Consider the following 16,305-nt stretch of genomic DNA (forward strand, 5'->3'; position numbering starts at 1 on the left):
TCCATCGGGTTTCCTGATGGATCAATTGGTGCGTTGTTTGTGGAGGCTACTGATCCGAGTACGCCTTGATCAAGCAAACTCTCTATCAACAGACAAACCCTGCACCTGCTTGCTTTCTCAGTATTGTCCATTTTCCCTGCAATCTTTGCAAAGTGTCCATTTTATAATCGGGAAGTGGCCATCCCAGGTGGCTACACTACCCTGCCACTTGTATTGCACAAAAGTGATTTCACATGATCAAACCAAGGCTGAATGTTATCCGTGACTTGCTGCACCCGGACACAGCCTGCTTCAGTATCCGAGAAGTCGTGAACAGAACTAAGGCTTTGCAATCACTAGAAAACATCCCACTCCCAGTAAGTGCAGGCCTCGTCATAGTGAATCCTATGAATGAATAAAAATATTGTAAACCATGAGTAAACTCCCATCGTTATGCATTTTTATCACCTTTACTGTTGTAGTGACCTTGCCCCTCTCCTGAGATGATCCTCAGATTAAATCACCGCCAGTCGGCTCTCCCCCGCAATGGGGAGAGCAGCCAATGGTCATCTGGGACTACGACGACTTTACTTTTACTTACCATTACAAAACACTTTGGACATTTTTATTTTTCAGTGTAACAAATGGTCTCTCAGCAACTTCCTTAGATAGAGCTACTGGCAACTTGGTTGAAGAGGTTTGTGGTTTTTAAAAGTTGCAGTAATTACAGGGATTTGGGAATAGAATTCCAGAGTATATCCAAGTTGACTGATTGAGCAGGAGTGAATCAGGGGAAAAATAATGGGATGCACTCAAAACACGTCAGAGGAACACAGGGTGCAGGAAGAGCTAAAAGGTAGCCTAAGGTTAGAAATAAGTTGTGGAGAGAGCCTATGGATGGAGTGAAGCTGATGCTTGGAGAAACATTGGAAAATGCAAGCCAGAGACACGTGACCAAATTTTGGGCAAGATGGAAGATGGAATTTGGGGGGCCAATATGAAAAACTATGGAAAGATTAAGCTTAAAGTTTACAAAAGTATGCTGAAAAGATTTGGCGTCAGGCTGTGAGGGTGGAGTGGAGGGGGGTTACTGTGAAAAGCCCCTAGTCGCCACATTCCGGGGGAAGCCAGGATGTAGCTCAAATACATATCTAGATAGGGGATGGACTCGAAGGTTGGAGAGCAGAGATCTGGATCGGGTTTGAAGACAATGGTTTTTTATTATTCAAATGGAAGAAAAATGTTGGGCTTAAGGACTGACTGCACAAAGGTTGTCATAGGATCAAGGGAGGTGGTGGAAGCATAGAACTTGCATGTGTGGAAGGTTGAGAATTACACATCAAGGGACAACATGTAAATGAAGATGAAGAGTGGACGTTGATGGGTGGGAAGAGCAGTCATACTCCCAATGCATTTATTGTTGCACAGGAACAGAGGAGTGTTGGTGGAGGATGATGACACCCTCAACCGTAGCTAGTGCTGTTGAGGTGGTGACGGACAATAAGGGAATCAGATTAAGGTCACAACCTCAGAGGATGTCATTTAAGAAAGAAAATCTTTCATGGGATGTAGGCATTGCTGGCAAGGCCAGCATTTGTGATCCTTCCCAGTAGCCCTTGAATTGGATACAAAATTGGCTTGGCGACCAAAGCCAAAGGGTGGTTGTGCAGGGTGGTTTTTCAAACTGGAGGCCTGTGACCAGCGGTGTGCCTCAGGGATCGGTGCTGGGTCCATTGTTATTTGTTTGGTTGCGAATGTAGGAGGCATGGTTAATAAGCTTGCAGATGGCATCAAGATTGGTGGCATAGTGGATAGTGAAGAAGGTTATAATAGATTGCAACAGGATCTTGACCTATTGGGCCAGTGGGCCAATGAATGGCAGATGGGAGTTTAATTTAGATAAATGTGAGGTGATGCATTTTGGTAGATCAAATCAGGGCAGGGCCTACTTAATGGTCGGAAGTTGGGGAGAATTACAGAACAAAGAGATCTAGGGGTACAGGTTCACAGCTCCTTGAAGGTGGAATCGCAGGTGGACAGGGTGGTGGAGAAGGCATTCAGCATGCTAGGTTTTATTGATCAGAATATTGAATACAGGAGTTAGGATGTCCTGTTGAAGTTGTACAAGATATTAGTCAGACCACACATGGAATATTGTATTCAGTTCTGGTCACCCTATTATTGGAAGGATATTGTTAAACTGGAAAGAGTGCAGAAGAGATTTACGAGGGTGCTACCAGGACTTGATGGTTTGAGCTATAAGGAGGCGCTGGATAGGCTGGGACTTTTTTTCCCTCGAACGTAGAAGGCTTAGGGGTGATCTAATAGAGGTCTATAAAATATTGAGGAGCATAGATAAGGTAGATAGTCAACATCTTTTCTCAAAGGTAGAGGAGTCTAGAGCTAGAGGGCATAGGTTTAAGGTGAGAGATACAAAAGAGACCAGAAGGGAAATTTCTTCACACAGAGGGTGATGAGTGTCATAATATACACCAGTATATCATAGCAGACACACACTGATGGACACACAGTGGGACCAATCAACATACACAACACCGCAGCCAATCACCAGTGAGAGCACACGCACTATAAAGACAGGGGACATCAGAGTTCCTGCTCATTCAAGTAGCAGCTAGCTAGGAGCACAGAGCTCACAGCCTGCAACACAGACATTCAGCATGTGCTGAGTGCATCAACTGGTTAGGACAAGGCAAAGGTCTTTAGTTAAAGCTGGTATCGTATTTACCCACAGTTCAAGTATGTTTAAATAGTTAACCTTTTAATAAAATAGTGTTGCACTACTTCAAGTGTTGGTGACCTGTATGTGATCCAGAACACCCAACACACCAATGAGCATCTGCAACGAGCTGCCAGAGGCAGTGGTAGAGGCGGGTACAATTTTTTCCTTTAAAAAAGTTAGACAGTTACATGGGCAGGGTGGGTATAGAGGGATATGGGCCAAATGCAGGGAAGTGGGACTAGCTTAGGTGATAGAAACTGGGCGGCATGGACAAGCTGGGCCGAAGGGCCTGTTTCCATGCTGTAAACATATTTTGTGCGAGGGCAAGAGTCAAGCACATTGCTGTGGGTGGGTCTGGAGTCACGTGTAGGCCAGACCTGGTAAGAGATTTTCTTCCCTAAAGGACATTGGTGAAGCAATGGGTTTTTACAACAATTGATTATAATTTTATGTTCAGCATTATGGAGACTAACTCTATCATTCCATATATTATTAATGGAATTTAAATTCCACCAGCTGCTATGGTGGAATTTGAACCCATGTCCCCTGGGCTTTAGCCTGGGCCTCTGCATTACTAGTCCAATGACATAAACACTGTACCACCATCCCCTCCCCCGGTCATTCTTGATTGGCCAAGAATATTTTTAATCCTAAGAGCAGAAGCATACGGAAAGGATTGGGACAAGCATTTTTGCAAAATATGGATCTGTGAGACATTTTCGATTCACGTTTTGGAGAGGTACAATTTGGCGAACTGGTCATGGATGATCTTTTTCTTTGAGTAGCAGAATTTTGGTTGTTTTGAAAGGGAGTGAGCTGGCACTTGAAAGAAAGTCACGATGACGTGAGCTAGCACAAGGACCAGGTCAGCTAGACATGTGTTCAGGAGTTGGGTATGGTGGCAATCAAAATAACACGAGGCTCTAATACGTACCAACAGAGTTTTTTATTTTATTTAAGAAAAACACAATTTTGTTGCATTTCAAAAATGTTAGCTATACATTATCAGTTCCGAAAATATAGTTTACAAATGCAAAATAATCTGACTTTATTTAACAAGTGTTGCTTGCTACTACACAGCGCAACAGTATAGTGATCATCATCCTAGAGGAGCAGTCCAGAGGTTGACTGTTCAAAGCAACGGCTATTCGTGGATTTGCACAAACAAATTAATACAAGCTGCTATTTTGTTATAAAAAAACAACTGTCTCCAAGGAAAGAGTCTCCCGCTCTACCCAGTTTGATCTGTGTGTCTCGCCCATAGTATATGACTCATAATGTTCGCTGAAGCTTTCAACTTCATTACCATTTCAGAGTAATAAATACAACTTCAATGTTGCCCAACTCTAAAGTTAAAAAGCAACAGCTACTTTAGGGTTATTGATAGCTGAGCAAGTTAAGCTTTTTTTTTTGTTGAATCTCAGTTCAAAACAAAGTTCACAAAGTTGGATTGCTTTTTTCCCCCCAAACCTCTGCAATTTAACTTTAAATACATGTTTACGAGACAGGTCGGCAGAGCTAAAGGAGTAAACAAGGTGAGGACAGCAGGAAATATCGAAAGAAAGGCCAAGCATTTCTATAAATTTATCCTTAGAATGCAGGCAAGAAAGGAGATGATGGTCTACTGAAAGATCCTAAAAATAGCAGGACATCAAACATTGAAAAGATAGCAAATTGACTAAACGAGCCACTCAGGGATTTCATTGTGCGTCGCCTACTCAGCAAAGGAGTTGAAATTCGAGGGGAAGAAATATGAAAACAAATAATGATTTCTGATATGATGGTCATTGATTGGCCAAGGAAGTTAAAAGGCAGACCAGACACCTGGCCCAGATTAGCTTCATAAGGGTACTTCAAAGCACTAGTTAGTAAAATCAATCATGTCTTTACCAAATATCTGTGGACTGGAAAGGAGCTGGTCCAACATCAATCTTTATAAAGGTCATGGAGGCAATTTGGGAAACTACAGGTCGGAATCTGTTGTGGGATGAAAATGATCTAAATCATGGAAAGCAGAGTGGTTGCGAATGGAGCTGTCAATATGGTCAGAACTGGAGCCATCGCTGTTCAGCGTGCATATAAATGATCTAGGGCTGGGTGCAGAAACAAAGCGGCCTAACCGTGCACGTTAAAAGGCCAGGTTTCATTCATCAAAATCAAGCACGGTTAAATATAAAGAGGTCCTGGAAAAATGGCCCATTGAGTGGCAAAAGCATTAAATGTTGACATATTCAAGGAATGAGACCAAAGATGGAGAAGGAACAGTGGGAATATAAACCAAATTGTCCAAAAGCTATTGGAGAAACAGGACGATCTTAGGGTATTGGCGAACAGCTCATTAAAACCAAGCACAAGGTGTATTGATAGTAAGGAATGCGAACCAGTTAGTGAGATATACAGCACAAATGTCAGGAGCCTATACAAGGCTGTATATGACCACACCTGGAGAACTCTGCACAATTTTGGTCACATAATACAGCAAGGATATCTAACCATAGGTGTCTATGAAAGGCAACCAAGTTCAAAAGCATCTCAAGACATTCAAGTGATGAGGAATGGTTGAAGATCCTGAAATTGAGTCCCTAGAGAAAACAAAGAAATTATTTCCAGGATTCAAAATTCTTAAGGGAATAGGTGAATGGAGCAATAATAACCTGCATTTATATAGCTCCCTTAAAAGCACCCTGACATTTGAAGGATTAGGTGATTGAGGTGTTAACATAGATCATAGAAAATACAGCACAGAACAGGCCCTTCGGCCCACGATGTTGTGCCGAACCTTTGTCCTAGATTAATCATAGATCATTGAATTTACAGTGCAGAAGGAGGCCATTCGGCCCTTTGAGTCTGCACCGGCTCTTGGAAAGAGCACCCTACCCAAACTCAACACCTCCACCCAACACCAAGGGCAATTTTGGACACTAAGGGCAATTTATCATGGCCAATCCACCTAACCTGCACATCTTTGGACTGTGGGAGGAAACCGGAACACCCGGAGGAAACCCACGCAGACACGGGGAGGATGTGCAGACTCCGCACAGACAGTGATCCAAGCCGGAATCGAACCTGGGACCCTGGAGCTGTGAAGCAATTGTGCTATCCACAATGCTACCGTGCTGCCCTTAAGAACAAATAAATCTACACTATATCATTAAATCTACACTATATCATAAATTTAGAACTAGATGGGCTGCAGGCTTTTGCACTCATACATCTCATATACCAGGTTGTTTGTATAATATTCTGCCAACCCGTAATTTTTGGTGTTATATATCCCAAGAACGGTGATATCTCTTCCTCTTAATTTGTATGTTCGACTTGCATGAAATGAAAGTCGCCACAGTCCCAGCAAACCAAAGGCTGCTCTCCCCTTTTGAGAGCGCGCTGACTGGTGGTGAGTTAACATGAGGGTCACCACACATCAGGCGAAGGGCAAGTTTGAGAAGGCGGAGCCTTCATGGATAACCTCAGCCAGGATGGGAATTGAATCCGCGCTGTTGGCGTCTCTCCGCAGAAACAGGAACTATTTCGACCATTGTGGAAAGGATCTTGTTGAATCTCAAAGAGGGTGCAAATTGTAGGCTACAAGGGTGTTAGCTGATCAAGGGCAATATTAGGGAAATATTTACACTGAATTAAGACAGATGAGGTGTTTTCAGAGCAACAAAAATAAAAGCTTTTATTTGTTCATTTGAATATAAAACAGGCGTTATCACAGATGTACAAAGCGTACTGGTGGTTTAACATACAAGAAAGATTGCTGTCCTTTGCACAGTAAAATCCATTGTGATTGGTTGAGTACATGAAATTCTCTTACCATTCACCAGACTACACGACTCAACACTGCTAACATTCAACTGATATAGGGACAGTCTTCCCTTGGGTAAAGTGTCAAGCAGGATAATAATAATAACAAGCACCATGAGGAATCTGATCCTGTTCTTGATTAGTTTTGACATTACATGATCTTCGTGTACCTTCCATTTTGTGCATGTGCATCGAGTTTCATTACATGGTTTTGTTTTGCTTCAAAACACTAGGTCACAAGACAAACTGTTTTTATACATTCTAATGCATGGTTTATCTATAGTAAGTTTTCTATTAAAGGACAAGCCTTCTTTATTGCTGAGTCTAGTAGGACTCTGGATGGTTGCTTCTTCAACTTTCACAACGAAACAAGAAACCTACTTTGCTACAAATAGTAAATGTTAGACTCTCTTTACAAATGGCAGGTAGCAGAGGACACAACAAACCTGGCTTTGAATATATCATATAAACCTTAAGAGGTAATGATCTAGAGTAAAAGCATGGATTTGGATTAGGGTACAAGCAGCCTTATTACCACTGCTATATCGTCTACTTTACTTCCTCATTCATGACGAACATCATTTTCAGACACTGGAGGATATTCAACATCCTTCTCATTAAGGCAGCCCAATGCGGAGTGTTTCACACCCGACCAGACAGTTTCAAAGCTGCCTATCCACTCAAAACTGTTAATCTTCAGCAATGCTGCTGTCATGGTGCAATGTAGGATTGAATGCTTTTTATCTCGGGAGCAGAAAAAGGTGATATTTCGTGGATCTGGCTCTGCTAAGCATACACCTCCCACCAGTTAACCACAAAACAGCATCTCCAAGGGCAGAGAGACATCAACTGTGTACCGGGCTCTCTTGGCCTCCCAGCGAGAAGCAGATGGGAGAAGGTGTTGACAAATGGCAAATAGCTTACATCAGGACGGGGGATGGGATTGTAACAAATATGGAGGAAAGTTGTCAGCCACCAATTCTGTGTACACTGCATCCTATCAGAAAGAAATTTAAAAACCTGACATTTTAATGTAAAATATATTGTTGCAAAAAATTTAACTGTAAAAAATTAACACCTATTCTTGTACATTAGTTTCTTATATCCTACATTTTAACTCAATATTTCAAAGTGTGTTTACTGGCAAAACGGCTCTTTTGCAGCTAGTTGTTTTATGATTTTTTTTCAATTCGTACAAACCCATAACAAGTTAAGAAAAAGCTTTACTATAAACACAATTAGCAGCAGTAAAAAGTTTGAAACTATCATAAATAGCTGTCAGTTCAGAATCTGAAGTCACACTGGAGCATTAAGCATGCATACATCTTAGAAAACACACACACACAATCTACTCTGTTTAACCTGCCACATGTGGAGAGTCTAACAACAGTGTATGTGTGCACATGCCAACACAAAGTTATCAATGAACACCAGGCAATCTGGCACAATACAATTTTTTTTATTGATTTTTCATATTTTTTTAGTGCACTTTAAACCTCAGTTAATTCACAAGCATAAAGATGTCCATTGATCTTTTCACAAGCTGGGATCTTCTGATGGAAGTTGCTTGCGGGTCACCACGTGCTGAGCTGCGGCACCTCTTGAGGTGGGCTGAGTGAATCACATGACCGATGTTCATTTAAAAACTGGGACACCATGCAAGTAAGAATAACTGGATTTTTCACGTCTCTTCCATTGGTAAAACATAGATCTGATGAATTACCTCGAATATAGTTGCTGATGTGAAGCTATCCACATAAAATAACGCAACACTTTGCCTCTTATTAGCAAACACTTAAAAGAGGAAAACATTCTCAAATGTCTTTCTCTTAATATACTTCTAAAGAGAACAAAATAAATTAAAACTGTTTTGTACATAATTACATAATATGAAGTTACTCAGTATCTTTTTTCTCCTGTTTGTCGTACAATGATATCATCACACAAGCAAAAACATAACTGACACCCCTCTGCCGGCTACACCAACAATAAACAGTTGTATTGTCGAGTAGCGGACATCTTCTCCTGACTGCTGCCATGTCAGGTTTGCCGAGCCCTGCTCTGAGAGCGAGTTTATGATTTTGGTGCAGGTGTTAAGGTGCTGACAGAGTGGACGTTATTCTTGTACCTCTTAATATCAAATATCAGACATAAGAAGAAAAAAAAAGGAGGGGCAAAATATCCTAAACCAGTCATCTCTGGATAGAAGGTTCCTTGTTTACAACTTTTTGACAATTTTTGACCAAATCTCAATAATCAATAATCTAAAATACTTGCTTTTGCCACAGTATGTGAATAGATAAAAAGCACTCCCTTGGAGGGCAGGTTAAAAAACGTAAGCAACTTCAGCTGATATAACTTAAAAATACAAAGCGCAGATAGTACACTTACTTCAAAAGCAGTTAATCAACCAACAAGCAAGAAATAGGCTCCGTAATGGGCTTTTGACTTTCAAAGGGTTGTGTACCTATCATTGTCTTTGCCTGTTAAACGTCTGTGGTACAAAGGAATAGTTTCACATCTTTGTGGCGAGTCACAAGTGCTTGCAAGTGCAGAAAGTCCCTCTGTGGAGCAAATATTGTCTATTGGTTTCTGCACACTTTGTGGTGAACACCAAGAGTTCTTTTTACATATATACATACACATAGTTAATGGAAGCCTTAGAGCAAGAGGCTACATGTTGTAGGCCACATAGATCGGATCTAGTTGGTCTGCCAAAAATCCATCCCTTAAATGCATGCGTTGTTTTTCTCCACGTGAGTTTATAGGAATCACTCCAACATCAACCACAACTACCACTCCTACAATTAGGTAATGTTCCTCCAGCACCACATTAGTGACCAAAGGAACAAGGTCCAAAGCCTCCTGTTCTGATCCGTCCAACTCCACCACCACCACCAAAAGATTTGTCCAGGTAAACACCGCACTGGAGGAAAATAAAAAAAGAGAAAAATGGAGGAAGCATTTTATTTGGAATGAAACAAATTATATTGTATATCCAATTTAAGCTAAAAATAGGTTAACACTGACCAACAGGCATTTCTTCCATTGCAGCATCCCCTTATTCACTATCTTGGTTCACCAGGTGAGTCACACAGCATTTGTTTATCACATTAAATAACCTTAACTACTTTTCCAGTACCATCCTTGCAAGCCTCCATCCAGGACTCCCTCCTGGAGCCTATCAAAATCTTGTTTGATAAGAGCGATTTATTTCTCTTCATCGAGGTATCCCTGTAAATACATGTTCTGCCAAATTTGCCATCATAACCAACTCAACACTTAACTCAAGATTTAACTTTAATCTACCTCCTACTACTGCCTTTCAATCACTTCCACGTAGCTCAACCTTGGCCACATCTTCCCACCTTTCTTTCAAGTTCCTCAATGCTCATTATCCAAAGCCCCTGGTTCAATCCTTGTTGAACTGTCCCTTTCACATTTCTCATTCAATGTGTCAATGCCCCCATGGATATGCAAGACCACCTTCTCAATATAGGATTTCTCCACCTCCAAAGTCTTCATCATTAATATGCTATGGCCAAATGCTTCCTCGTATCCCTTGCTATCCACATCATCTTTCTTTCTTCAACAACTCTATCATCACCCTAAATCCCTGGAAACTCTCAGATCCCTCACTAGCACCTTCACCAACTCCCTCACCTACCTGTTTTTATTGTTTCATTTGGGCGACTCAACAATTGCGTTCCTTCCCACTTTGCTAACTACAACCACACCAAATCACTCAATTCCTCATCCTCATTGCCTCTCTTGATGTAACACCATGTTCAATTCCTCAAATCCAAGGCTACAAGGTTGCTCGCATGATTAACATGTCTGGCCTGGCAGTTTAATGCCAAATCTGCCTCAACCACCTAAAGAAAATCACTCCTCCCACTCTATGGCCAAGTTTCCCAGCAAGGGTAATCCTAAACTCCCCTCCTTTCACCATTATCTACTTCCACCTTCAAAATATCACCTATCTCTGCTGGAACCTCTCCACCTTTACCCCAATTATCACTAAAACCTTGATTTTTGTTTCCAAATTATTTATGTCTCCAAACTATTTTTCAAAACCCTTCTTCACCAGCCTGCCAAGTTATATTATCCTTAAATTGCAATCTTGCCTTTGGTAATCTCCAGGCATTTTGCCCACATTGCATTCGAACATGGAACTGGAAAGACATATGGGCTCTTTGTTGCTCTGTAAATCGAAGTAGAGACCATAAATCAATGAAACTTGCACTACAGGATGAGGCCATTCCGCCCATCGTGCCTGTGCGGGCTCTTTGAAAGAGAGGTTGTGCTCAGTCGCAAACCTCTGTTTTCTGTCCTTAAGTTTCTCATCATCAAGTGCCTGTTCAACTTCCTTTAAAAATTATTCATGGTGTTAGCTTCCACCGCCGATTGAGGTGGGATGTTCCAGATTCTAACATGGAGTGTAATGATCTCTCTTCTCCTGTAAATTCTCTGCCCACATCTTCCGCCGCAGCACAAATATACTTTATTAAATGGTGTATGTAATTTCCCCTTGAAGATGATTACTTCCACCCATTTTCCTCCAATTGCAGCCACTCTTTCACATTGTAACATTTCTTGTTTCTTTTGTCACGACAAATTTTGCAATCATCAGTTATTGGCTCATGCATTTTGCAACTTATTTCGGAGAGTTATAGAATCATAGAATTTACAGTGCAGAAGGAGGCCACTCGGCCCATTGAGTCCGCACCGGCCCCCAGAAAGAGCACCCCACGCAAGCCCACATCCCCACCCCATCCCCGCAACCCAGTAACCCCACCTAACCTAAGGGCAATTTAGCATAGCCAATCCACCTAACCTGCACATCTTTGGACTGTGGGAGGAAACCGGAGCACCCTGAGGAAATCCATGGAGACACGGGGAGAATTGGCAGACTCCACACAGACAGTGACCCAATCCGTGAATCGGACCTGGGACTCTGGAGCTGTGAAACAACTGTGCTAACCACTGTGCTTCCGTGCCACCAGATTTAAATCTCCAGGGTCTCATTTCATTCTATATCTTCAAATTTATGGATATAAAATTCATTCTTTAGGTATGAAACCTTGAATATCGCATTTATTTTTTGGGAAAGAATTTGTTTAAAAGAAAATTATTTTGCAAGTCAGGGAAAGAGGCAGCAAAGACGACTTGAAATTGCATTAAAATTCTACACCCCTTGTTAGCAGGAAGATGGGTGTCACTGCAATCCAGGAAGACCAAACAGCCATTAGAGAATGATCTGATCGCAGGAATTAAAATTAATACAAAAATGTTAGATTAACTTCATAATAGAATTGCACGAGTTATGTCATGAAGGAGCCAGCTCCTTGACTTACAGAACTATCCTACACTGCTCAATACAAGGAAACGTCTCACTGCATTGTAAAATATTCACCAGGTGCAGAAACACCTACCATTCAGTGATGCTCTTGTGGGCACGAATCACCGATGTCTCAATATCAATGGGGTGATATCGCATCCCCCGCAACTCCATTGCTTCATCCAAGGCACCCACAACATATAATGCATCATGTCGCTCTAACAAAACACAATTATGGACTTCATCAAATCCATTTGAAACTTAAATTGCAAACATTCTCTAACATAGATATATTCCTGAGTTTCTTCAATACAATGCAAGACATGGAAATAGGGCAAGGCAATTTGTTCCACTGAGTCCAAGAAGAGACTTAAAAACAAACTCTGAAAATTTGGACGCGTGTTCCTGCATGCTAGTCCTTACCTCCATTTGCATCAGTAAGATCAGTCCGTCTAAGAAATCCCAAGTAACCTGTTCGGGCCCATACAGTTTGTGTGTCTCCAAAACTCAGACGTGAATTAAAGTGATCTGATTGAAGTGATTCATCTCCATAAATGGTGAAATATCCACTAGCGTTATGAGCACTGTGAACCCAGATCTGTCCATTGCAGAAAAGACATGAATCACTGACTTGTCACAATCCAACAAAACACTTTTATTTTGCATTTACCCTTCAGTCTCTATGTTGAGTTTAACAACTTGTTGTGAAGTGTCTTGGGACATTTTTCAATGTTAGTGGAACGATGTTGTGCAAGTTTATATGAATGGAGGGACAGAGTGAGTGGGAATTTTCTGAAATTTTGGCAAAGTGTCAAGTCGGACGGGTAAACTGGGGTGATGCCCATTCGCAGCGGTGCCAGCTTTTTGTGCTGTATCTTTATCCACTTAGAACGGGGGAAAAAGGTTTCTTGGTTTTCATGGCACCTTGGCGATGGCTAGAATCTGATTCGCCCGGTCCTCCTTCAAACTGAGTGCCTCAATTCCTGCGGAGCTCCACTTAAAACGCCTGACCAGCACCTTTTCCAAGTCCAAAGCAAATGATGGCTGCCAGGGAGACTGTGCCAAAATGTTCGGGAGCTAGTGAATGGACTTTGGAGCGGTGACGAAAAAAGGAAATAAAAAATAAAGGGGTAAATTCTCCGAACCCGCCCACCGCAGGAATCGACACGGGCAGGATAGAATACTTGGGAGGACCATTTAAAGGTCCGTTGACCTCGGGTGGGAATTTCTAGTCTCAGGGTGGACGCGACCAGAAAATCCCACCTAAAGAAGTAGGCCCAAATGGAAAGATCAGGAGGTATTCCCTGTTGCGGATGTACACGTGAATACAGAGCTTCATTCAAAGAATGAGTAAACTTAACTTGCTAATTTTTTCAACATCATACACACACAGGAGTTTATCAAACTAATGAAATAAGCAGAGGCAAACTCTTATGGACCTAAACTGAAAGTGGGATCAGGAAAAACAACTCATTAATAGTGAAAAGTACATTTGGAACAGATATCAAAGAAACATTTCAAATGAAAAAGAGTAAGACAACAAATGGAGAGGCAGGAGAATGAAGATGTCATATAAATAAAATCCACACAAATATGCCTAATGCTACAGAGCTGCTTAGCCAACCTTAGCAGAAATTGTTCTGGTGTAACTGTGTAGCACATTAACTCAAGATGGGTGTATGTTGGACCTCAGATAGCCTGTCCTATGACACTACCTAATTAAATCAGACATTTGTAACACAAGGAAATATGCATCGCCAAGAAAATTGTTTTTGAGCCAAAGAGGTTCATAATTTACCTCTCCAAGGTGCGAGTCGCCCAGTGGTCCTTTTGTTTCAGGATTGGCAATGATTATCCTCACTCCAGGTAATATCTGTTAAGGCAATTTACATGGTTCGATGTTAACAAGTGGGAGGCAGGAGTAATAAAGTATGAATTTATTGTGGGCACAATCTGTACATTTTGCAGATGCTTATGGAGGATGCCGTCTTGATTCTAACTTGTACATCCAGTCATCGAATGCTGGAAGAATTTTCCTGCTTCTAAATACCTGGATGTTGATGTCATTGTTTAATTTGATAGCATTGAATACAAATTATAATTACTTCTGGTTTTTCTCTGTGGGTTACTTTGGCCTATAAGATTTTCCATAGAATCCTTACAGCACAGAGGGTGGCCATTGTTCCCATCGAGTCTGCATCGACCCTCGAAAAGAGTAATCTACCGAGGCCCACTCCCCCCACTATATCCGCATAACCCGCACATCTTCTGACACTGAAGTAATTTTAGCATGGCCAATCCATCTAACCTGCACATGTTTGGACTGTGGGAGGAAACTGGAGCACCCGGAGTACACCCACATAGTCACGGGGAGAACGTGCAAACTCTACACAATCACCTAAGGCCGGAATTGAACCCAGACCCCTGACGCTGTGAGACAATAGTGTTAACCACTGTGCCACCATGCTTCTCCTTTTGTCTGAACTTATTGATGAAATCTGCAATTATATCAATTCTGCAAGCTCTTAATCGCCAAGTAAACTAGTCCAGGAATGGCCAAAGAGCGTAATCCAGCTCTGGAAAGTGGAAAATTCAGGAAAGTAAGCACAGTAATGTACTTGCACAGTCCAATTTTCTGGCATGACCATTTCTTGATTTTTTGAGAGATAAATAAGTATGCGTCCTTGAGCATGCAATCAACCTCCTGGTTGTGTAATCAGGAACAAAAGTAAATTCTAAAAACAGAGGTGATATATGTAGATATAGGAAATACTGGAAACAGGGGGAGGAAGTGCAAACTCCACACAGATAGTCACCCAAGGTCAGAATTGAACCCAGGCCCCTGGTGCTGTGAGGCAGCAGTGCTAACCACCGTGCCAACGTGCCACTCTTAAGCTTTAGGAAAGGGAAAATATTGAAGGTTACAGAGTCAGTTTCACTAGCAGGGATGGGATGCTTCATTTTGCTGGAAGAAAATCCTGAAATTCTGGAGTGAATACTTTTTCTGTTAATTTTTTAAAATGGCCTCCTTGTGACTCACGTATGCAATCATGTCATCCTCAAAAATAAGCAAAAATGAAATTCCAAAGTTCTCAGAATGTCAGACAACTGACTCCACCTGTAAGTCTGAAAACAATTCCTCAGTCTACTTCACCAAGATTAAATGGCCATTTAGTGTACACATTTTTTATTTACTGATTCAATATTTCTTTTTTTTTTTCAAAGGATGTAGGCACAACCACTAGCAAGGCCAGCATTTGTAACCCGTATCTAATTGCTTTGAATCAGATGGGCAAAGGTAGCCTTGGATGGGAAGTTCATGGTGTGTTTTGGGGACAGTTTCTTAGAACAGCACATTCTGAAGCCAACCAGGCAGCGGGCTATATTAGACCTGATATTGTGCAAAATGATCGGATTAATTAATAACTTCATAATGAAGGCACTCCTAGGTAGCAGCGATCATAATATGATTGAATTTTACATTACATTTGAGTCAGAGAAGAGTGGGTCCAAGACTACTATTTTAAACTCAAATAATGGCAATTATCAGGGCATGAAAGTGCAACTAGCTAAAACGAACTGACAAATTAGGTTAAGGAATGGGTCAATAGAGATACAGTGGCAGACTTTTAAAGGAATATTTCAGAATACATGGAATAAATACATTCTAATGAGAAAGGAAAATTACAAAGTGTGGGCCCACCAACGTGATTGACTAAAAAATGTAAAGGTAGTCCAAATTTAAAGAAAAAGCTTATAATTGTGCAGGGATGGGTGGCAGGTCAGATGACTGGGGAGAATATAAGAAAAGCAAAGAATAACTAAAAGATTAATAAGGATGGAAAATTAGATTCTGGGAGAAAGGTAGCTAGATACAGAATCGTAGAATTTATAGTGCAGAAGGAGGCCATTCGGCCCATCGAGTCTGCATCAGCCCTTGGAAAGAGCACCCTACTTTAAGCCCACGCCTCCACCCTATCCCGGTAACCCAGTAATCCCACCTAACCTTTCAGCCACTAAGGGGCAATTTAGCATGGCCGTTCCATCTAGCCTGCACATCTTTGGACTGTGGGAGGAAACCGGAGCCAAGGGGAGAAGATGCAAACTCCACACAGACAGTCACCCGAGGCCAGAATTGGACCCGGGTCCCTGGAGCTGTTTGGCAGCAGTGCTAACCATGGTGCCACACTGCCGTCCAAAACAGATAGCAAGAGTTGCTATTGATATTCGAAAAACAGTTAACAAAGTGAGAATTGGTCCTATAGAAAGTGAGTCCAGAGAATTAATAATGAAAAATAAGGAGATTGAAGATGAATTAAACAGGTATGTTGTATTGGTCTTCATGATAGAAGATATAAGTAATGTTCCAGAAATAGCTGTAAATTAGGAAATGGAAGGAATGGAGGAATTCAAGAAAATGACAATCACCAGGAAAGTG

General features: G+C 41.5%; 1 protein-coding gene across 7 annotated transcripts in view; it reads right to left on the bottom strand.

Moving 5' to 3' along the window:
• Positions 1 to 3,646: 3,646 nt before the first annotated feature.
• Positions 3,647 to 16,305, bottom strand: part of LOC140424813 (disco-interacting protein 2 homolog C) — an 803,805-nt gene continuing 791,146 nt past the window's right edge. For all 7 annotated transcript variants that reach the window (XM_072508262.1, XM_072508265.1, XM_072508267.1 and 4 more), the window contains 4 exons: positions 13,666 to 13,740; positions 12,291 to 12,465; positions 11,962 to 12,085; positions 3,647 to 9,452 (listed from right to left, as the gene is read on the bottom strand). In XM_072508262.1, coding sequence (XP_072364363.1) covers positions 9,200 to 9,452; positions 11,962 to 12,085; positions 12,291 to 12,465; positions 13,666 to 13,740 — 627 coding nt within the window. In that variant the 3' untranslated portion in view covers positions 3,647 to 9,199. The remainder of the gene's footprint in view (positions 9,453 to 11,961; positions 12,086 to 12,290; positions 12,466 to 13,665; positions 13,741 to 16,305) is intronic.

This window comes from Scyliorhinus torazame, chromosome 6, assembly GCF_047496885.1.
Source record: "Scyliorhinus torazame isolate Kashiwa2021f chromosome 6, sScyTor2.1, whole genome shotgun sequence".
Taxonomy (NCBI): domain Eukaryota; kingdom Metazoa; phylum Chordata; class Chondrichthyes; order Carcharhiniformes; family Scyliorhinidae; genus Scyliorhinus; species Scyliorhinus torazame.